The sequence below is a fragment of the Netta rufina genome (assembly GCF_964035555.1).
Source record: "Netta rufina genome assembly, chromosome: 9".
NCBI classification, from domain to species: Eukaryota; Metazoa; Chordata; class Aves; order Anseriformes; family Anatidae; genus Netta; species Netta rufina.
Genome location: NC_140132.1, coordinates 12,207,819 through 12,229,558, shown reverse-complemented (window position 1 = coordinate 12,229,558; position 21,740 = coordinate 12,207,819). Strand labels below are relative to the sequence as shown.

The 21,740-nt window shown below is 64.0% G+C and overlaps 1 protein-coding gene across 2 annotated transcripts; it reads right to left on the bottom strand.

Moving 5' to 3' along the window:
- Positions 1-58: 58 nt before the first annotated feature.
- On the bottom strand, positions 59-20,332 carry SNED1 (sushi, nidogen and EGF like domains 1; the record flags this gene model as incomplete). Of its 2 annotated transcripts, XM_084291826.1 has the most annotated exons (33): positions 59-1,320; positions 1,475-1,512; positions 1,730-1,813; positions 2,240-2,327; positions 2,643-2,759; positions 2,842-2,928; positions 3,335-3,417; positions 3,598-3,742; positions 4,013-4,291; positions 4,426-4,538; positions 4,631-4,814; positions 6,031-6,327; positions 7,099-7,212; positions 7,310-7,423; positions 7,894-8,007; positions 8,866-8,979; positions 9,117-9,290; positions 9,364-9,477; positions 9,650-9,766; positions 9,841-9,957; positions 10,046-10,162; positions 10,291-10,404; positions 10,860-10,964; positions 11,228-11,353; positions 11,454-11,570; positions 11,691-11,804; positions 11,887-12,000; positions 13,424-13,537; positions 13,625-13,750; positions 14,738-14,900; positions 15,801-15,941; positions 16,664-16,951; positions 20,120-20,332. In XM_084291826.1, the coding sequence occupies 32 exons, from the start codon at positions 20,330-20,332 to the stop codon at positions 1,476-1,478; spliced, it is 4,344 nt and encodes a 1,447-aa protein (XP_084147952.1). In that variant the 3' UTR covers positions 59-1,320; position 1,475. The 2 variants fall into 2 exon arrangements, with proteins under 2 accessions (XP_084147952.1, XP_084147953.1); XM_084291827.1 differs by lacking the exon at positions 2,240-2,327.
- Between the last annotated feature and the right edge of the window lie 1,408 nt (positions 20,333-21,740).

The window sequence follows — 21,740 nt, the reverse complement described above, 5'->3', positions numbered from 1 at the left end:
CTCACCCTGCCCCCCTGCTCGTGGCCTCACAGGGCATTGTCCAGCACTGGGCTGCTGCCGCAGGCGGTGGTGGCTGCACTGAGGCAGCGTGCAGGAGGGAAGAGGACGCTGCCGGCAGCACTGAAGCACCTGGGCTGGTTCTGCGATGGGAACACCCTCAAGGCTACGCATGATCCAACAACAGAGGTGCCTGTGATGCTCCCTGGGGGGGCTGCCCCACTGGGACACCCCCTCCGCTGCTCGGGAAATAACACTCTATACCATAGCTACGATATATCTCTGGTATGTATTAATTTATAATATACACTGTGTATGTTAATACACAAATCTATGTTTAACTAGCGTTGTCATACAAACACACAAAAAAAAAACAACTAGGAATGTTTCTAAGCTAAACTTTTCCTTGCCTGCTCTGTGGCAGCCAGCAGGGCGGCCACTGCAGGGCCAACGGCACCGTGGTGGCAGCGGCACCGCAGGGCGATGCGGGGACCGCCGGCAGCGCAGGGGGACAGCCAGGCTGCTGCTGTGCCCTGCGCCGCGTAGCACCAGAACGAGCGTGGTGGCACACCCTGGCTGACAATCTTAGCTCTACAGATCGCTTTTTAGTAACTTCTAGGTGCTCTATGACTTTCTGAGCTGGGAATTTGGTTAAAACCGTGGCTCGTTTACAAAGCAAAACAAAAAAAAAAAAAAAACGAAGGCAGGGGAAGCTGCCTTAACTCTCCCCTCTCCCCCAGCTACAGTACGGGGCTGTGCCTCCACTGCCTGCTCCTGCCTCGCTGCTCAGGGCAGTGGCTCACAATTTCTAACTCATAGGGAACATGTAGGGAAGACCTCCCCACCCGGCTGTGGGCCAGGTTTCAGGTGATAGCTAAGGCCTTCTGGTCTGCATTAAACTGGTTTATTTGGGGGTTATACGTAACGCATCACCCTGGGTTACGAAAGCAGGGTGGTGCGGATGCTGGTGGAAGGGAACTGGGCTCGCAGAGCCCGGAGCTCAGGGCTGGGGGGGCCGAGTGGGGCCAGGCCCCCTGAGGGCAGGCAGCTGGCTGCTGCAGCACCCCGCTCGGCTCCTTGGGGCAGGGGGGCACCTGCAGCAAGGCAAGGCAGGGCGAAGGCACTGCTGGTCCGGCAGGGAGAAGGGGGCGCCGCTCGGGTGCTGATCTGGCTGCGTGACCCTAACGGGCTGGAGGAGAGGGAGGGGCTGACGCCAGGCAGGAAGGGTCCCCTGCTGCGTTCAACCCAGTGAGCGGATCTGATCTTCCTGGTGTTTCAAAAGCCCTTAGGTGTGGAAAGACGAAGCTCCTACTGCTTTGAACCCTGCGGAGGAGCAGGAGGAGAATGAGCTGGTGTGTGGAGCCCCCCCCCAAATGCCCAGCGGCTGCCTCTTCCCGTCCCGGATGCCTGTCTTGGGCTGGGAGAAGGGGACCTGCCCCCTGGGGGGCTTCAGCCTGTGCCTGGAACAGACACTTACTCTATGGCTTCTTCAGTGTGTGACTGTCGCTTTGTTTTCTGAAAGAGAAGGAGCGAAAGCACCATCAGTCCTGCAGCACCTTGGCCCTTGCTCCCACTCGCCCAAACCCTGCAGCCTCGGGAGCAGCCCCGGGAAGCGAGCCTGGGCCTCGCGTGCTGTTCCACACCCCCTCCCTGCCCAGCCTGGGGTAAGCCAGAGGTCCCAGGTTTCTGCCCCCCAGGCAAAGGGAAAGAAGCACGCTTCTGCTGGCTCTACCTGCTGCTTGGCTTCTTGGAACCGGTGCTCTCGCAGCTCTCCTTGTAGCAGACATCCTGGTGTACCTTGTAGACTCTCTTGTACCTGCACACACAGCAGAGAGGAGGGTTGTAGGGATTCACAGGGACAGAGCCGTGTTTGTAGGTGCTGGGGGGCTGCTCCCCCGTTTTCTAGACACAAGCATGGCTGAGCCTGCCCTGCCTGGACAAGCAGCTGGGCTGTTATGCCCATGCTGCAGGCAGGCTGGGGGGGCACAGCAGAGCCCCCCTGTCCCTCAACCCCTCTGGGGACAGAAGTGGCCCTGAGCTGGGCTGGCAGGCAGGGCTGGCAGCGTGTCGCGCCCTGCCCTGATCCAGAGGTTGCCTCGCTGGCACTGGGCACCCGGCAGCAGCTGGCCAGGGCAGGGGGCAGCCTCCTGCTCACTCTCCCTTCCCCGGAGCCGCATTGCGGGGCCGGCCCCAGCTCGCGGTGCGAGGGGAAGGGGGAGCACAACCCGCGGGCAGTACTCACAGGTAGTGGCAGGTGCCTCCTTCCCACACGGGGAATGACTTGGTTTCCGAGTACAGCCGCGTGCACGAGTGTGGCACCTTCTTGCAGGCTGCTTGGGGAACAGGAGAGGGGAGCTACCAGCGAGCCCATCTCCAGCCCTGCCTGCCTGCGCCCTGGGGGCCGAGGCCCCCCCGGTTTCCCTGCTGTGGCCCTGGAGGACCAGGCTCAGCATGGCTTGGAGCCAACCCGCCAGGAGCCGCAGAGCTCCGGCCCCACAGCACAGCACAATCCCGGCTGGTGGAGGCTCAGCCAGAACCGGGGAGCTGGATACAGACGGGGGGTGCTCGGTGACCTGTGCCCTGCGGGACCCCGTTGCTGGGACAGCCGCCAGCCTCATGGTGTGCGGCAGCAGCACGGCACTCACCCAGCTCGCAGTGCCTGCCCTTGAAGCCCGGGCTGCAGTCGCAGTGGTAGGACTCGCTCTCGCTCACACAGGTGCCTCCGTTCTTGCAGGGGTTTGCAGAGCAGTTCTGCCCCATGCCTGCAATACAAGCGCTGCCGTCAGCCCCGCTCTCACGCCTGTAGGGCCGGGTTCCCCTTGGCCATGCCCGCCCCAGACTCACTCTTGCTCCGTGCCTCGTGCAGCTGCAGCGCCAGACTGCCCCGGCCGGGCTCCTCGATGTTCTCCAGCTTCACGGGAGCCTCTGGCTCTGGGCAACGAGAGGGTCAACGTGACTTCCAGCCAGGGCCAGACCCCAAGGCAGCCCCTCTGCAGCAGCAGCAGAAGGCAGAGGGGACCCAGCCTGGCAGCAGGGGGCTGGCCGGGTTTGCAGCAGTTTAGCCCTTCCCTGGTGGCACCCTGGGCCCAGCCCACGCTGCATCCCACATCTCCTCCCACTGCCAACAACCCAGCCCTGGGTTCCCCAATCCGCTGTGGGCTCCCTGGGCTGGGGAGATGTTAGTCCAGGGAGATGCAACGGGGTCCTGCCCTCCCCTCTGGGTCCTTCAGCCCCACAGCAGCCTGCCCCATTGTCACCCTGTCCCGGGGGAGTGGGGGAGGCACAGGAGATAGCACTGGGTGACAGAAGGAGGCCAAAAAGGCAGCAGGGCACTTACGTGTCTTCACGGTGATGGATCTGCTCAGCGCAGTGCCGAACCTGGCGCTGATCCTCCCTCTGCCATCCAGCAGCTCAGTGAACCTGGGGAAGGACAGCCGTGAGGGTGGGGGGCACGGTGGGGTCCCCAAGGGCCGGAGGCAGCGTGGCGCTGGGCACGGCACAAACACTGCGGCAGCTCAGAGGAGCTGCAGCAGCTGCTGGAGCGAGGGGTCACCTGGCTGGGGTGGGCGAGGGGCTGTGCTCAGCCCTGCTGCTGCCTACCTGGGGGCTGGGGAGGGCTCCTCAGCCGTGTCGTGGTCTGCGAGCAAGCGGAGTTCAGGCAGGAAGGCTGGGGGCAGCCTGTTGCGCAGCACCCGGGGGTGTCCAGCCTGGCTCCAGCGCCTCTCCAGAGCCCCATCCCTCTGCACTGCAGGCCACAAAGGGTTAGGCTTAGAGGGAGGCAGTGACCGGAGCGTCAGGCTGGGGGCCACTAGGGCTGTTTGGCGACAGGTGACGCCACCCAGGCAGCAAGTGCTGCTCCCTTCCCCAACAAAGCATTGCTGAGCTTTAACTCCACATCCAAAGGGCTGCAGAGCAAGCCACCGCCGCCTCCCTTCTACAGGGACAGCCGGTACCAGCAGGAGCTCCCACGGACCACTGCAGCTCGGTGTCCCCCCTCTGCCCAGCAGGCACTCACGGGTGGTGACGTAGAGGTGGATGGGCTCGCTGTGCACCTGCCCCTGCTCCGTGTTCTGCACGGCCGTCACGGAGAGGCGGTAGCGCTGCGCGGGCAGCAGGTCCCGCACGGTGTAGGAGGCGAGCTTGCCGTTGGGCACGTAGCGGCTCTTGACGCTCTGCAGGGTGGTGACGTTGATGATGTACCCCTCCACGGCGCCAGCGGGCGGCTGCTCCCACGTCACGGACACGGAGGTGGGGGTGACGCGCGAGGCGGTGAGGTTTCGAGGGGGGAGAGGCCCTGGAGCAGGAGGGAATAAGCGCCGAGTCTCTGAATGGCAGCAGCTTGCTGTCACCTCGAGCCCCTTGGGAGCTCGCCCCCAGCCCAGCAAAGCCCCCGCCAGCCCTTGTCCCGCACCCCGCGGCCCCACTCACTCGTCCAGACGTGGAAGGGGGCCGTGGCCAGGCTCTCCGAGGGGTGATCTTCTGTCCCCAGGCCGCTCAGCGTGGTGACGTGGACGATGTAGCGCTCTCCTGGCTGCAGGTCCCTGCAGGGGAGGAAGGCGGGCAGGGCAGGAGGAGGTGAGCGCGGGGGCTCAGGGGGGCCCAGCCGTCCCCACCGCCCGCCCGCCACGCTCACAGGAAGGTGTACTTGGCCACGCTGCTGTTCAGCTCCACCGTGCGGTCTTCCAGGTCCCCAGGCTGGCGGATGGAGACACGCACCCTACTGACAGTGGAGTGCTTGAGCCGGTGGAGAGCCCATTGCACCGTGATGGTGCTGGCCGTCACGTTCGTGATCTCAAAGCCTTCCACCGGACGCGGTCCTGGCCGGAGCGAGCAGAGAAGCGGGGAGGGCCACGGTCAGCAGCCGGCCGTGGCAGCGGCTCCGTCCCTTCCTGCACCCCTGATTCCCGTGCCCCACGCTGCCCATCCACGTCAGCCTTCCTGGCACCACCACGGGCTTGGCACCAGCACCGTGACAGCCCAAGCAGCTCGGCACCTCTTCCCCTGCCACGCTCCTCGTCTCAGCACCAGGCAGCCAGGAGCAACCCGGCCCCAACCTCGCATCAGTCGCTCCTCCCTGAGCCCAGATCCCCAGCAAGCACAGAGCCCCCTGAGCCTGGCACCGCCTGCCCAGCCACTGCCCCAGCCACGCACACATCGGTGCAGACAAGCCCCCAGGACAGGGCTGCGTGCCCCGGCACACCCCAAACTCTCATGGAAGCTGCTGTTGCTGCTTGACTGCCCTCGGTGCCTGCTCCCACCTCCAGGCCACTCAAGGCCCAGTGCTGCTGGGAAGCACCCGCATGGCTCAGCCCAGCTGGCACGGGAGGACCCCAGCCCCCGGGTGTCCCTTCTCACTAGAGAGCAGCTTTTCCAAGTCTGATCTCTTCCACCCTTGGTTTCCCCATGATTCCTGCTCCAACCATCTGCGGGCCAGGGATTACACGTCACAGGACCTGCCCATTCCAGAAAGTGGGCTGGACAGGGCATGGCACACACGCTGTCTATGCCCGATGGAGCTGTCACCATGCCCAGTACGATGCCCTGTGCCCCTGGGGGCAAGCTGGGCCCCAGGGGACAACCAGGTGGCCATCTGCCCACCTGCAGAGCAGCCGAACCCTGACCCCAACACTGTGCCTGTGGAGCAGCCCGCTGAGCAGGACCCAGGGGCCATCCCTGCTGTTGCTGGCTGCTTCCCTACCAGCCCCAGGGCATTTGATTGCTCCTTCAGACCCTGCTCTCAGTAGCCTCTGCACAAAGAACAGTCATTCTCTGTGCTGAGTGCCTCCGAACCCAGACTTCAGGGTCCGCACTGCCTTTTTCAGGCACACCACTGGTTGTGGAGGCTGGGATCAGACCGGAGCAGACCTCCGGGGCACGGGAAGCTGGAGGTGGCAGAAAACCTCCAGGTGCTCCACCAGCTCCGTGGCTGTGGGCAGAGCGCTGGCGAGGAGAGGCCCCACAGGCTGGAAACGCTGCCCTGGGCATCAGGGGGGCCCATACTCACAACCGAATTCCCCTGAGGACACTACTCACTAGTGCGCGTGGTGAGCATGACAGGCCTGCTGATATCATTCTTGTTGTTCACGTTGCGTTTGACTGAAAAGACAGAAATATTGTAGGCTCTGCCGGAGGCTAGTGCCCGCAATTGGTGGGCAGAACGACTTCGGTCCACAAAATCTGTCCTGCGGTAAGAGCCGTCGAAGGATACGTACGTCACGGCGTAGCCGTCAATGAGTTGCCTGGCGGCTGCGTCCTCAGGCGGGTGCCAAGAAATCAACACACCAGTGTCCTCCACCCTTTCCACCTTTAATGAGGTTGGTGGCAGCAATTCTTCAGGGTGTGGGCAAAAGCAAAGGGGAGAGGTAATGCCATGAATCTTTAGAGAACAGACCCCAGCAACGAAATGCAGAGCGGCACTGATGGAGGACAGGGTCCCCTCTCTCTCTTTCTCTCTCGTTGCAGCTCACAGAAACCCTACAGCTGCTGCTGGCCGGTCGTGCTAGGCACTGTGCACGCGCCGGGGCTGCTCGGCCACCCCGATGGGCTCAGGCAGAGCCAGGGCAAGCAGGCAGTTGGTGCGGCAGAGCTGGGGGCAGAGCATTTGCTGCCATATCCTGGACCACGCGGGGACGCAGTGAACAACCTTCCTCCAAGCTTAAGGCCCCGCAGAGATCGCTTAGGCCAGATTAGGGGCCTCGGGGATGCTTTGATTCAGGGCCGGAGGCTTGAATCAGATTTCTCTGCCTCCCCTCCCAAGGGCATCCAAGGAGGATTCAACTCCTGCTGCACTTGCACCACTGGAGCCCAGAGAAATTTGCCCCCAGCGTCCCCGCGTGCCTCGCCCGTGTGCCAACGCCGTCACCTCCAGCAGCCACCCGGCACCTGGCACGATTGAGCCCTGCTGGCATCTGCCCCCAGCATCCGCGGGGCCAGGGCTCCCCCAGCAGAGGCGAGATCCGAGCCCCGCCAGGGCGAGGAGAGCTGCCGGTCCCTGGTGGCTGAGCCCCTCGGTGGCGGGTGACACGGCCGCCACCGGGCAGGGTGGGCACGCTGCCGTCGAGCCCCTCGCCACATCCTGGTGCCGCTGCTCAGGGCCTTTACCTTTTTCGCAGCTCTTGCCTGTGTAGCTCACTTTGCAGGTGCAGCTGTGGGTGCCATTGCTGGGCAGGCAGTAGCCTCGGCTCCCACACGGGCTGGAGAAGCACGGGTCGCTGGCTGCAGGGTGGGAGCAAGAAGGAGGCGTTAACGGCGTCGGACACCCCAGCGTCAGCAGCCACACAGGGCTGCAGCTGCGTCCTCCTGCCCCCCTCACCTGTCTCGCAATGGTAGCCGAAGAAACCCTCCGGGCACACACACAGGTAGGAGCCTCGGTAGCCTTCGCACTCCCCTCCGTTTTGGCACGGGCCAGACTCACAGGCGTCCACTTCTGGAGGTGAGAGCACGGAGGCAGTGAAACACACGCCATGGGGGCAGCACACCAGGACCCCAACGTGCCCAGGGCCAGCAGAGACACCCACGGCCCCAGGAAAAGCCCCACGTGAACAGCCACAGAAGCCAGGACTGCCTGTTGAATGCCACGGCAGCCCAAGCACCTCGCAGAGCAGACCCATAGCTGAGGGATACCTTGTTCTGCCCGAGCTGTGCACCGGGGCCACCACCTCCCCCCCAGACAAGTTTTGGCTCTGCTGCCACGGGACACAAACCACAGCAAGCACCAGGGCTGGCAGCGTCCTCTGCAGGGCAAGGAGCCTGAGTGTGCACCCTCAGTGGTGGCGGAGACCAAGTGCCAGCCCCGTGACAGCTCCCAGCCCATTTGCTTTGGTGTGGGTCCCAGCTATGTCACCAAGCCCAAGGGACAGCGGTGCCCGGCAGAGCCCTGCTCGGCAGATTCCCTACCTTCCTCACACTGGATCCCCACAAAGCCCTCGGGACAGAAGCAAACAAAGGAGCCAGGGAGGTCCCGGCAGGTCCCGCCGTTCTTGCAGGGCTCTGACTGGCATTCATCAACTTCTGCAGAGAGGAGAGACCGGCTCAGAGCAGAGCCGGGGCTGGAGGCAGGAGAGGAAGTTTGGAAAGACAGCGCTACTCGTCCCCACGTCACTCGCTGCCCTGAGCCCCCCAGCCAGAAACAGCCCCACGTGGGGCTGGAGAGCGGGGCAGAAGGGGGAGTGCAGATGGCTGGCGGCGTGGGGCTGTGCTGAGATGTCCCGTAGGGTGTGCGTGGCGTGTCCCCTCCTTTAATCCCCCCTGCAGCCACAGCAGCTGACCCAGCCACCCCACCATCTACATCAGCTGCCTGCACCCCATTCTTCCACCACGCTGAGCCCACACAGCACCATGAAGGTGTGCGCACGGGAGAGCGAGCACAAGGAACTGCTGCGGGGTACAGCGCAAGTGTGAAATCTCAAGCTGCTTTTATGCCATATTCCCTCTTGGCCAGTAACTTTGGAGCTGCGTGGGATACGTCTCACCCAGATCTGGAGATCCGGGGCTTGATTACACACGCTCAGACTGTGTGAAGAAGAGCATCGCATTAGGAACGTTCTCCAGCAAACTGCTGCGATGAGCAGGGGGACATGGAGGCGCATGATAGCTGTTAGGGGATCCAGACCCAGCCTCCTGGGAATCACAGCCCCACTGGTGACAGACACCCACGCAGCACCTGTCTGCACGGGTGGGCAGGCAGCACACGCGCCCTTCCCAGGTGAGCTGGGGGCTCGTCTGAGCCCCACGCAAGCAGGTGATGAAAGCTGGTGTGCATAAATGCAGGCAGCCCCGCTCCCAACCACACCATTCATGCCCTGCTCTGGCTGGTGAGCCACAGACTCTCTCCCCTCATCCCTGCACGAGCTCTACGTGTTTTCTTACCCAACTCACAGTTGTGGCCCACGTATCCTGGCTCACACACGCACACGAACTCAGCGATGCGGTCCTTGCACTGACCGCCGTTCAGGCAAGGCTGGGAGCGGCACTCGTCGATCTCTGCAAGCATTTGGGCAGGGGGGAGATAGGGAGAGGGCGATGAGCACTGGGGTCCCACAGCAGCGTGCTCAGGGGAATAAGAGGTTCCTGGGGTCCCACAGCCACAACCATGGCTCAAGCTTCTTCCCGTTGCCTACCATCGCATTCGGGGGGGTCGCTCCAGACGCCCTGCGAGCGGCAGACACGGGGGCTGTTGTGCTGGCTGAGGGCATAGCCCAGCTCGCAGCGGTATTCAGCCAGCGAGCCCACCGTGGTGGAGTTGAAGGAGGCCTGGGCGTGCTTCACCGCGCTGGGCACGCCGCAGTCGATCTCTGCGGAGAGATGGGGCATGAGCAAGGGCAGCGTGGCGCCTGGGGCTCGGTGGTGGCAGCACGGGGCCCTCACCCGTCTGGCAGTGCTTCCCGGTGTAGCCCACGGGGCACGTGCACACAAAGTCCCCGCCGAGGTCCTCGCAGGTGGCACCGTTCTCACATGGGCTCAGAAAGCAGGGAGACGGCACTGGAAAGAGCAGAGGGCACCGGCATGGAGCTGGCAGGGCCCCATGCCGCTGCCTCTTCCCCTCAGCGCGTCCCCCAAGTGGTTTGGGGGTGACATCCAGCAGCACAGTGCAGCACGCTTGCTACCAAAGCTGCAACGCTGTTCCCCCCGACCCTGCAGCACCCACACGTACCGATCTCGCAGTGCCGTCCGGCGTAGCCTGGGGCGCAGTCGCACTTGTACTTGCCGATGTAGTGGAAGCAGGTGCCCCCGTTCTGGCAGGGCCCCGAGGCGCAGGGGTCCGGCTTACCTGGGGGCGAGCAGGAGCTGAGCGGGGAGCAGGACACGCACCACCCGCCTCCCTCCCTGGTGTCGGAGCCGTACCTATCTCACAGTGCCGGCCGGTGAAGCGGTAGGGGCAGGTGCAGTGGTACTCGCCGTCGGACTCCTTGCAGGTGCCCCCGTTGCGGCACGGCGCCGTGCTGCAGAGCCGCGGCCGGGCTGCGGGAGAGGAGCAGGAGATGCCTAGCGGCTCTCAAGCCAGGCCCACGCCCCGAAGACCGCGCTGTCCTCCCCTCACGGCACGTACCTCTCTCGCAGTGCTTCCCCAGGAAGCCCGGGGGACACTCGCAGGTGTAGGAGTCGTCCTGAGCCTCGCAGGACCCCCCGTTCAGGCAGGGCTCGGAGTCGCAGGGGGAAGGTACCGCTGCAAAGCCGAACAAAGACCTCAGCTCTGCCCTCCTCCCCACCTGCCTCGCCTTCGGGGCAGGCCCTGCACTCACCACCTCACATCCCTCCCAGCGCCAAGCCCGTGCCCGTGCTGCAGACACTCACTGTGGTTGGTGCCGTAGTCGGTGTGGCACACGCACAGGTAGCTCCCGCCGTACTCCATGCAGTAGCCGCCGTCTGGGCACTGCGTGTTGACGTTGCACGGCGTGGCGGTCACCTCTGCCAACACACAGAGAGACAACCTCCATCAGATGCGCTGCAGCAGGATGGCCAGCCCACGGCCAGCACCTCCCAGCCAAGAACAGGTCCCATGGCTTTATGGAGCACAGTGAGAAGGGAGGGACTGTGGCCACCCGTGCCCCATGGCAAGGGTCATTCTGCCTGCAGAGTGAGCTTTGGAGCTCCAGCGTGCAGAGCCAGGGCTTCCTTCTACAGGCCAGGGCTCGGGAAAGGCACGACTCAAGGCAGAGCAAGAGATGGAGAGAGCATCTCCTCCCCACGAGGAGCATATCCCCAGGCCCTGGCTTGTGTAGGTGGCTCGGATTAAGCGTGTCCCCGTGGTGCAAGGGTTCTGCACAGGCTAGGCCCTTCATCGGCATTTAACTGGCGTTAAGTGTCCAGGAGAGGGAGCAAACACAGCAAGCTGTAACACCACGCGTGAAGCCTTCACCTACCGAATTCACACAGGAGACCGAAATACCCCGGCAGGCACTGGCAGATGGTGACATTCCCCTCCAGGCAGCTCCCTCCATTCCGACACTCGCAGCCCTCAGAGAGCTCTGCAAGAGATGGAGAGGGAGCTTCCCTTGTATTGCGGGGCCAGGGCAGCCACGTGGCCCTGCTGGAGCCAGCTGGGGGAGCTCAGGACCCACAGCTGCAAGCCCCCAGGCATGGCCCCCCCCCTCAGAGATAGGGACCACAGCTCAGTCCAAGAGCCCTGAACGGGCTCTGTTAGGGCTGCTTCCCCCTGGGAATGGGCAATTGCTCCTGTAGGGCCTCCCCAGAGGGTCAGCATGCTGCCGGAGAGACCCCAGGTACTCACTGTCGCGGCAGTCCTGCCCGCCGTAGCCCTCCTGGCAGTCGCAGGCATAGCCCTGCTCCAGCTCCAGGCAGCTGCCCCCGTTCTGGCAGGGGCTGGAGAGGCAGGCGCCGGGTACCCGGGGGCCACCTGTGGGGAGAAGGACGCTGACCGGAGACCTCCCCGGGGGGGGACACGGCCGGTGGTCTTCCTGCACAGCCCGGCGTCGCCGCCACGCGCTGCCGCTCACCGTACTGGCAGTTGTTGCCGTAATAGCCCGGGGAGCACGTGCAGATGTAGCGTCCCGGGCGGATGTAGTTGCACGTCTGACGGTTCCTGCAGCTCCGGTCCTCGCAGGAGGAGGGGTCTGGAGGAGGAGGAGGAGGAGGAGGAGGAGGATGCGGTGAGCCGGGCCTCCAGAGAGGGGCAGCGGGGACAAAGCCTCGGCCCTGTCATGGGCTGCCCCGGGCGCGGGGACACCAAGCACCTGTCTCGCAGCGCTGTCCCACGAAGGGCTCCAGGCACATGCAGGTGTAGTTATCAACCAGGTCGACACAGTGCCCTCCGTTCAGGCAAGGGCTGGACTCGCATTCGTTCACCTCTGCAGGGCAGGACAGGGAGGGGTTGGTTGGAGACGTCCCCGTCCCCGCCACACGGCCGCCTGTCCTGCCGCCAGCGCCCACCTGTCTCGCAGTCTCCTCCCGCGTACCCCGGCAGGCACACACATGCCGCCGTCCCGTTTGCCTCTTGGCACGTCCCGCCGTTCTGGCACACCTTGGTCTCGCACGGCAACTCCTCTGTGGTGGGACAGCAAAGGGAAGAGGGGGGGTTGAAGCCATGCACAGGACCAGCACACTGTGTTCCCTGCTACTGCCGGCAGGCAGGGCCAGGCAGAGCGCAGAGCCAGCACCACAAACTGGGCGAGGACGGCTCGGACAGCCCGGCCCTTCCCTCCAGCTTTGCTTTCTGGGTGCAGGATCCCTCCCCCAAAAGGAGAACTCCCCGCTCTCCCTCCCCAGCAGCACAGGGACTCACGGGGAGCCTGACACTGGCAGCGTCCCCAGCGCGGGGCGAGCCCGCCCGGCCGGCAGAGGCTGTCCCGCTGCTCCGCTCCCTCTGCTCGCGTGGAAACCTGGCAGCAGCGCCGAGCCCCTTGGACATCAGCCCTCGCTGCCGTCCCCACGCCCAGAGGAGAGGTGTTGTGAGCAGATGCCTCCCCCCCCAGCGGATGTTGCTGCCTGCATTAGCAGTGACTCATCCGGAGGCGAGCTGAGCCGCGAGGCTGGGAACGCTCCCAGTGGCTTCCAGCGGCTCAGGACCTGGCCACCACCTGCAAAAGCCCCGCACGGAGCAGGGTCCCCCCCCCGAGACTCCTGCCCAGGCACTAAATGCCAGCGTTTTCCAGCAAGGGCGAGGCGGCGGGCGCGTTCCCTGCAGCCGTGCCGGGATAGGCGCTCCTGGGAGCGGGCTGCCAGCGGAGGAAGCGCTCACCGCCAGAGCAAAGTTTCCTTTGCTTTCAGCAAGTCGTGATCCAAGACTGCAGCTCTCGGCGCCCAGCACAGCTCCTGCTGGAAACCTCCTGTCCCCGGGGCACCCCGCGAGCCTCCGTACAAACCCCGGCACCTCGGAGCCGCTGTGCCCCCCGTGGGGGTCTGCAACGCGAGCAGAGCCTTCCCCAGCACCGCTCGAGGTCTAACAGCTGCTTGCCACTGAAGGTGGCAGGAGAAGAACTGGCTGTCATCAGCTCCTCTGTGCTTTCAGGAAAACGCTGACAGATTTTTCCCAGCCTGCCCAGATAAACCCATGGGCATGGCAGGAGGGACATAAGGTGCCTGAGAGCCCCACGACCCCTCTCTGGCTGCCCCATCTCCTCTCACATGCCCGCTGTCTCAGTCCCTTCCTGGGGACACGAGCGGCTCTCTGAGACCTGGTGCATGGCTCAGGAGCTCTGCCCCAAAACAGGGTGGGAGGATGTGGCACAGCCATTTCATCGCCTCTCTGCTGGCTCTGCCGAGCCTGGCAGCACAGCCTCCGAGGCTTCCCAGTCCCTGCTTACAAGGGGGATGCCTCCAGGCTCACGTGTCCCATCCTCACGCAGGACAGCTAAACAGGGCAGCCTGCGGAGCCAACGCAGCACCCAGGAGCAGACGCAGGATGCCCAGCAGAAACCACGGGTGCTGATGGCTCCACGGTGCCTTCTGGAGGAGGCGCAACACTCACCCGTCTCACAGCTGGCTCCTCTGAAGCCTGGCAGGCACTGGCAGCTGAAGCTGTTGACACCATTGACGCAGGTGGCTCCGTTCTGGCACGGGTGGGAGAGACACTCGTCCACGTCTGAAAGAGCGAGGGGAAGGCAGGGGCTCAGCCGGGAGCGGGGCAGGCAGGGCTGGAGCCCGCGGAGGTGCGGGGGAGGCCGCTCACCGACGTGGCACCTCTTCCCCGTGAAGCCCGCGAGGCAGGAGCAGGTGTAGGAGGGGTTCCCCGTGATGCAGTCCTCAATGCACTTCCCCCCGTTGAGGCAGGGCCGCAGCGTCAGGCACACGGAGGCTGCGGAGACAAGCGCGCCCTCCGCTCACAGCCCGCCCCGGCAGGGCTCACACGCTGCCGTCCGGCGCCACGACCGCCGGGGTCTGTCCTGGCGTCCGTCCAGCCCCGCCAGCACCGCCGGCCGTGCGCGCCCCGAGGCTGGGGACGGTCACCCGGCTCTCTGGGGCGCTCGGGGAGCCCGCGTTTGGGGGCTGCGTGCCCGCGGCCGGGCAGGGCTCGCTCCTCTCGGGCTCCCCGCTGGGTAGGGTGACAATTTTATTCCTGCTGCAGGAGCGGGGAGGCAGGGCCAGCCCCGCCGGGCAGGGGACAAAGGCCAGGCATCACCCAGCCAGCCCTCGCCTATGGCCTGGGGCAGAGGGGCAGGAGGACCTGTGTAAAGCAAAGCCACAGGTGATAGACAACACGCGTGGATTAACGGGTAAGAAAACACAGCCAGGGTGGGGCGGGGACAAGGAACAGGAGGTCGGTGGCTCCACGGAGGGCCAGGGTGGCCAGGCACAGCCCCTGCTCTCTGCTGGCTGCCCCACGGGATGGACGAGCCTCCCCAGCCCCGTGGTGGGTACAGGAGCCATAGAGCCCCCCGTGCGTGCCCTCACCTCCTCCCCGGCACCCTGCACGGCTCCCCGCGCCTCGCAGCCTGCCTCAAGAGCTTTCCTCCCCATCAGCTTTTGCAGCCTGTGGCAGGCAGCCCCAGCACGAGTGGCTGGGCCCTGAACCAGCCCGGCGATCCCCGGGCACAGATCCTCAGGAGCCAGGCTTCCCGAAGCGGTGCCGGCGGCTCCAAAGGATGCCCCAAAGCATCCCCATCGCTGCCCCCACCCTGAGCCCTCCCCGAGCCCTTCGAGCTGTCTGATCCACCCACGGGTTGCTGCTCTCTCCCCTTGGGGAGGGAGGTGAGGGTGGGGGGTCGAGGCAGGGAAAGACAGGGCTGGAGAACAGTTTGGGGTCGGGTTGGGAGTTAAATAAACCTAACTGCTGTCCTCTTACTTGTATTGCTGCAGCCCCCCACTTGCACCTGGGCATCATCGATTCTGAACACCCAGCGCCCGGGGATACCCACATTTGTCGTCATCTCCACGTCAGCGATGTCATCGGTGCGGGATCCAGGGATGTTGAAGTAGCGCTTTCCATCACCAGCGTTAAAACCTGCCTGGGAGGACAAGGGCAGAGAGCAGAGAGACATCAGCACGGCGAAGCGGAGCGGCGGGGGCAGAGGCAAGGGGCACGGCAGCACGAGGGGAGGCTCCGCGGGACCGCACGTCACCGCCACCACCCGGGTTCCCTGGATTCCTCCTGCATCCCCTCCCTCAGGTGTTATTCCCCAGGACAACCACAGCCCTTCCTCGCCCTCGGGAGCCCAAGGGGGGGCCCGGGCTCACAGCACCCTCTGGCAAGCCCAGCCCGGAGGTGTGGGGTGAGAGGGACGTTTCTTCCCTTGAAAATCTACTTCTCCTCAGCGGGAGCCGCTGGAGGGCTGCCCACTGGCCAAGGTGTGCAGTCGCTGCCCTGTTTACGTCCATAAAACCCGCGCTCCTGAATTCGGGGATTCAAAACGCGTCCCCTTCCTCTACACCTGCGATTTCCTGCAGGCAGGCAGGCAGGGAGCCAAGGACAGATCAACTGGTGGTAAATTCACACATCCGAATGGGGACCGGGTTGCGTTTTTTTTTCCCCCCTCTTAAACACAACAACGCACACAAGGATGAAATAAAAATACAAGCGAAAGCTGTGCTGGCCGCGGCAGCTGCCGAGCTGCTCTTAAAGTCTGAGGTTAGGAAGGAAAAGGAACTAAGAGGCAGCAGCCAAGGTAAAGAACCGTGGTTTCGCTGTAACAAAGTCCCCTATATGGTCTCAGCTCCGAGAAGGAGAGCACACACGGATATTTAAGAACTTCAGAAAAGCAGGGGGAGGGATGGAGGGAGGGAGCCACCACCAAAAATCCCTGGACTGCTGTGTGCTGCCAGGAACAGCTCTAGGGAAAGCAAAGGGCAGCCGTGAGCACGGCGGGCTCGGGCGCTACCTGGGGGCGACGGCCGCGTCCGCTGCTTACCTGCGCTGCGATGCCGCCAAGCCCAGCAAAGTCCCCCCCACTGCTGGCGTGCATACCCGTGGTCCAGGTGATGGACTCATAGTTGAAGATGGTGAAGGACAGCTTGCCGTCCGTGATGAGGACAATCTGGAAAGTGTTTACCTGCGGGAGGGAGGGGAGAAGGCTGTGAGAGGGCGGAGGGCAGGCAGGGAGCATGGTCAAGGAGCAAGCGGGCCAGAAAAAGGACAAGAGATTAAGCTGTCAGGCAGGAAGGCTGCGGCAGCACGCAGCAGAGGGATGCTTCCTTCAGCACCAGCCCTCCTCTCTCCTGGGAAGGGCAGCAGTGAGCCCCCAGCAGGGCTCTCTGTGTCGAGCCAGGACTAAGAAACACCAATGCCCAAGCAGGAGAAAACCCTTTGCGAAAAGAACTCCCATTCCCAGTGGCACTACACTGAAAGGCAGCAAGTACCCTCAAATGGGAAATCAAACTTCATAAAGTACATAAATTTGCCTTCAGATCCCTGGAGCTTAGAAGAAAGCCCCGAGATGGCAGCCGGGCCACAACTGCTGACAGCAGGGCAGGATTGCAGCTGCATCCCAGAGAGATACCCGACGGTGAAGAGGAACAAGACTTCAGAGCCAAGTTTCCAACCAGCTTTTGTAAGCTCGGGGCTCTGGGCACAAACCCGGGCTCCTCAGCAAAGCTGTGGAAGATGACAAAGCTCCAGTTCCTTCAGGAACCCGTCTTAAAAAACCCACCCCTAAGCTAATTGCTCCCTCACTCCTCAGGGGTGCTGGCAAAGGCCCACCCCAGCACCGCGGCGCCGTGCACGGTGTTGTGGCACGAGCTCTGCCTACCACCCACCAGGGCCCCCAGCGCTCACCGGTGAAAACGAACTTCCCCCGAAGAAGGTGACCCGGTACCAGGTAGCGATGAACACCCACTGCGCGGAGAAGTTGGGGAACTCGGGGAAATACTGCGCGATGTCCCTGGTGGCCCGCTCCAGGATGGCCTGGTCTCGGCTCTCCCGGTAATACACATCGCCCGCCCGCCGGTTGTCCACGTCTGCCCAGAAAGCTGCCACCACGCGCCGGTCCTTGGAGATCGGGAAGGCGACCGGCGTGAACTGGGAGACCTCCTTCAGGAAGGAGATGATCCCGTTGTTGTTAACCTGCGGAGATGCGGGATAATGGGCAAGGACGGCCCCGGGGAGCACCGAAGCCTCCACGGGCACTTCCCCCGGTGCCCTCCGCAGCCCTGGCCGTCCCGAATCCTTACTTTAGAGGCGCTTTTTCCTTCACCTGTTCCCCCCCTCAACCTCCTTCCACAAATATTTGAGCGCTTCCCCTTCCTGCCCTTTGAAGCACGGACGTGCCCCCGGCCGGGCCCAGAGGCCCGGGGAAAGCAGCCTCACCCCCCGGCCTCCGCCGCGGAGGGCCAGGAGCCCGAACAAACCCAGCCCTGTTCTCTGGCCAGGAGCAGCTGGGAGAGCGCCCGCCCGGGCTGGGGGCACCCCAACCCGCAGTGTGGGCTGGAAAACGAGCGGCAGGGCTGGCGAACATCACGGGACTGAGTGCCACCACCCCACCAAGCCCCCCGTCCCTATGCAGCAGGGAATGCAGGTGTGACACTTTGGGGGGAGGGCCGCCCGCCTTTTGGGTGCTTCCAGCCCTGGGGAGCCTGGGCAGGGGCCCCCGGTGCTGGGGGCTGTTTATGAGGGTCCCAGGAGATGCAGCAGCCCACAAAACAAGCGCCGGGTACGGGACAGCCCACACCGCCCTGGGCAGCTGCCACCGTGACTAAGGGGAACGCGATTCCCCGTTCACAAACCCTGCGTAACCTCGCGGTGTCCGCGGAGGAACATTCTTCCTGTTATTAAAGCAAGATGGGAGAGAGCCGGTGCCAAGAAGGGCCGTGTGTGTGTGTGTGTGCGTGTGTTTTTTTGTTTTGTTTGTTTTATGGAGGAGGAGGGGGCGGGCTCGGAGGGACCCCCCAGGGCTGGGCCATCCGGGCCCTGTGTTTCGGCCGCTGCTCACAGCCTGCGCTCAAGGCAGGGACACACACAAGAGGCGGGGGCACGGCCCCATGGCCTGAGCCCCGCGGTCAACGCATCTCCTGCACCCACTGCAGGGCTGGCGTCTTCGTTTGGGAGAAGTCACCGTGCCAAGGACATGGGGTGTCCTACCAGCACGTGTGCTCTGCCAAGGCAACGGGTCATAACATCCCGGCTTGTTCTGTAACGGGGTGAGCTCACCTCCGGGGCAGTGCCAGGACAGTGCCTGGCACTCTCCGTTAGCCACACGGGTCGGGCAGGACAGGGAGCAGCTCTTGGTCCACCCCAAAAGCCCGCTCTGAATTGCTGGTCAGCTTGGACCCAATCCAAACAAAACCATGGGGACACCAGCTGTGCCAAAAGCTGGGCCAACAGTGACCGCAATGCTTTCTAGACAGCGAAAAACCCACGCCTGCCCCTTCTCCCAGCTTCCCTACCCCAAGAGAAGAAAGCTGGGTCTCACCAGCTCTGCTGCCCACACAACAACTTGCAAGCCAGCTGCCCCAAACTCTGTCCTCCTGTCCCCACAGGGGGCCCAGGCAGGGATCCCTTCAGGATGACGAAGGCCCAGCCACACCTGCAGGCAGACAGGGACCTGCCCCAAGGCTGGGCACCCGAGGAGGAAGAGGGGAACAGGTCACAGCAAGCCCCATGTGCCTGGCATGTCAGGCAACACCCGCCCAAGCCCAGCACCATGCAGGAACCTCCCTCTCGCTGCCACACCTCTGACAGTGTGCCTGGTCCCTTGCTCTCAGGGCAAGGAGTTCCCAAATTCTGGCTCCCCTGGAGACCACCCCTCACCACTTCAAGGGCCCTCCTGAACACTGCTGGTGGCAGCTTTTGGAGTGGGCTCCAGCAGCCAAGAGCACATCCCCACATACGGCCAGCTCTCGGTGGAGCTGCAGGGACTGCTCCTTCCCAGGTCTCGGCTTCAGGGCTCAGCCCCAGCTGGAGCTGCCGGAGCCGAGGTGTGACCATCGCTGGAATATCCCCTCCTTCGTCTCCCTGGGGGACCGCTTTAAATGCCGTGCTGTCGGTGTCAGCAGAAATGAAGGCTTGCTGGAGCCCGGCCAGCACGGCAGGAGGGATGAGGACAAATCTCTGCTGCCGGGCTGTGCATCTGCAGGGCTCCCGTCCCGGGGCACGAGCAGGCTGGGGAACGCCAACGTCCCGTGGCAAGCCTGCAGCCGGCAAAGCACGGAGCTTCATCCTTCAACACCGAGTCCCACCCTTCCTCCTACGCCTCCCCAGTGCTGGCTGGGGCGCGGGACAACATGTTTCTGTCCTGGTAGCACCTGGGCACGTATGTGTGTCCCCACGGGGCAGCCAACGGCCCCAGTCAGCCCCCCGGTGCACGGGGAGCTGCTGCCTTGTGCCCGGCTGCAGGGACACCGGCACGTCAGCATCCCTGGGTGGGAAGAGCATGGAAAGCAGAAGGCTCCGATTTAAAGTCCTGGGAGGAAATGCAATTTTTAGAAAACTCGGGAGATGCCAGTGCGTCCTCCCAGCTCGATTAATGACTCTCACATGGAGATCGGCAGGCACGTCCCGCAGCTGTGCCTCAGCTCGCAGCCCAGGAGCCTCGCAACATCTGCTCCAGCTGCGCAGTGCCTGGGCGTTCAAGCAAGGCTGGGGCTCTCGGTGGCCACAGGACACCCTGGGGTTGCCCACAGAGGATTGAGAGCACCTCAGGGGTGTTGTGAGCATCACCAAGGGGGTCATGACAGCACCCCAACGGTTCTGCCCCGTGGCACAGAGCTGCCTGTCCAAAGCCAACGGCTCCAGTGCAAGACAGGCTCCTGGTCCTTGCCTTTCAGCAGAGCCTGGAGGACGGCTCTGGCTATTCCCAGTCCCACCCTGAGGCTGCCCTGTGCCAGCCAAGGGTCATGGCGATTCCCAGGAGGCCGGTGGGAGCCCCGTGAGGCCGGGATCCCCCTGCACACCCCGGGGCTCGCTCCCAGCACCCCGGCACCACTCTGCTGCTCCGGATGGAAGCGGGGCCATCCCGTCTGACCCCACAACCCCACGCCCCGCCAAGACGTGCCGGGAGCGAGCTGAGCTGAGCGTTAATAAAGAAAAAAAAGGGGGAAAAAAGTGGAAAAAATGGAAAAAAAGAAGAAAAGGGGGGGGAAAGGAGGAAAAAAAGGGGAAAAAGGGGAAAAAAAGGGAAAAAAATGGGAAAAAAAAGGGGAAAAAAAAGGTGGGGAGAGAAGGAGGAAAGGGAAGAGGCTCGTAGGGGAAGAAGGGGGAGCCAGCAGCCCCCGCTGCCCGCGGCCCGGCACTCACGTAGAGCCCGGTGTGCCCCGCTCCGAAGAAGGGGAAGCGCACGGAGAGGGGCCGCAGCTCGGAGCCGCCGTCGTCCTGCTTGAGCGTGGCGGCGTCGCCCTGCGCCGGCCCGAAGGGGTAGAAATCGGCCAGCGGCACCACGCCGCCCGCCCGCAGCAGCAGCCACTCGCCCAGCGCCAGCAGCACCACGCAGCAGCCCCGCAGCGCCCGCATGGCCGCGGCCCTCGCCCCCCGGGGGCCGTCCCGCAGCGCTCACGCCGGCACCGGGCGCCGCGACATGGCGGCGGCGGCGGGAGGGGATTGGGGGGGGGGGGGAGGCGGAGCGGGGAGCGGGGCCCGGGGCTCGCAGCGGCGCTGCCCGCGGCTCCCCGCGCTGCCCGCACAGCGGCCCCGCCCCCGCCGGGGGAATTTGCATAGCCCCGCGAGTCCCCGCCAATGGGAGCTCGGGGTGAAAGCAGGGGGCGGGGTTATGGAAATGAGGATGGGCGTGGCCTTGTGGGGTCCCCACGCGCGGAGGGGGGGGGGGCGCTGGGTGCGGGGCCCGGGGGTGGGGGGGGGAGGAGGAGGGGAGAAATGCTGTTATTTGCTTTTTTTTTTTTTCCCCTCTTTTTTTTAAATTTTTTTATTTTTTTTTTCAGGTGCTAAAAATATTATCAGGAAATTCTTCTCCGGAATGCGATGTTTGAAGTTACTCTTTCGGCTCAAGGGCCTCTTTGTCTCCACCGGGAAAAAAAAATAAAAATAAAACTAAAAGAAATGCTAACAACAATAACACCGTAACGATAAACCCCACGCGTTTATCACCGGCATCACCCATTTTATCACAAAAAAAAAAAAACAAAAAACACTTCTCCTGGCAAAGGGAGCGAGCCGACGACACCCCCGTGTCCCCTGTCCCACCTTGAGGTGCCCCCAGCCCTGCGGACAGGAGGGGCAGCGACCCCCGGGCAGCCCTGGGGGTGAGGGGGTAGCGGGGGGGCCCGCACGTTCCTGCCCAGCCCCGCGATATAAATCCCCCGCGAGGCACAAATTATGGAACAAATGGAACAAATTATGTAAGGGCTGAAGTGAGCGGCGAGCAGCAGCAGGGCTCTGCCGCCGCCGGGGGCCGTTACATGGGTGCCCCCGCGGAAAGTTTGCCTCATGGGGACCCGGCTGGATGCTAGTGCTGGAGGGGGGGTCCCCAAAATGGTCGCCCACACTGGACACTGCCGTAGCTGGAGCGCTATGGAGGGGCTGGGGAGGTGCAGGAGGGGCTGGGGCAGGACACGGGGCCTCGGGGCCGCCTCAGAGCTGTTTCCCCTCCTGGAGTGCTGGGCTGTGAGCGCCCAGGCTCTCACAGGGCTCAGGGTGAGGATGAGCGGGGGCTCAACGCCACTGCCCCCAGCGCCGAGCCTCGCTGAGCCCCACCTGTGGCTCTCATGAGGGATTGGGCCCTGGAGGCCCTTTGGGAAGTATTTTTAGGCCCCCCCCTGCCCTCTGTGTCTGCACATGCACCACACTGCTCACACTGGCGGGGGTCCGACTGGCCACAGGGGGCAACCCCCCAGCTCCAGCAGGCGACCAGGAGGGGCCCCTGGCTCAGAGTCCCACTGTGCAAGCCGTGGAGACCCCACGGCAC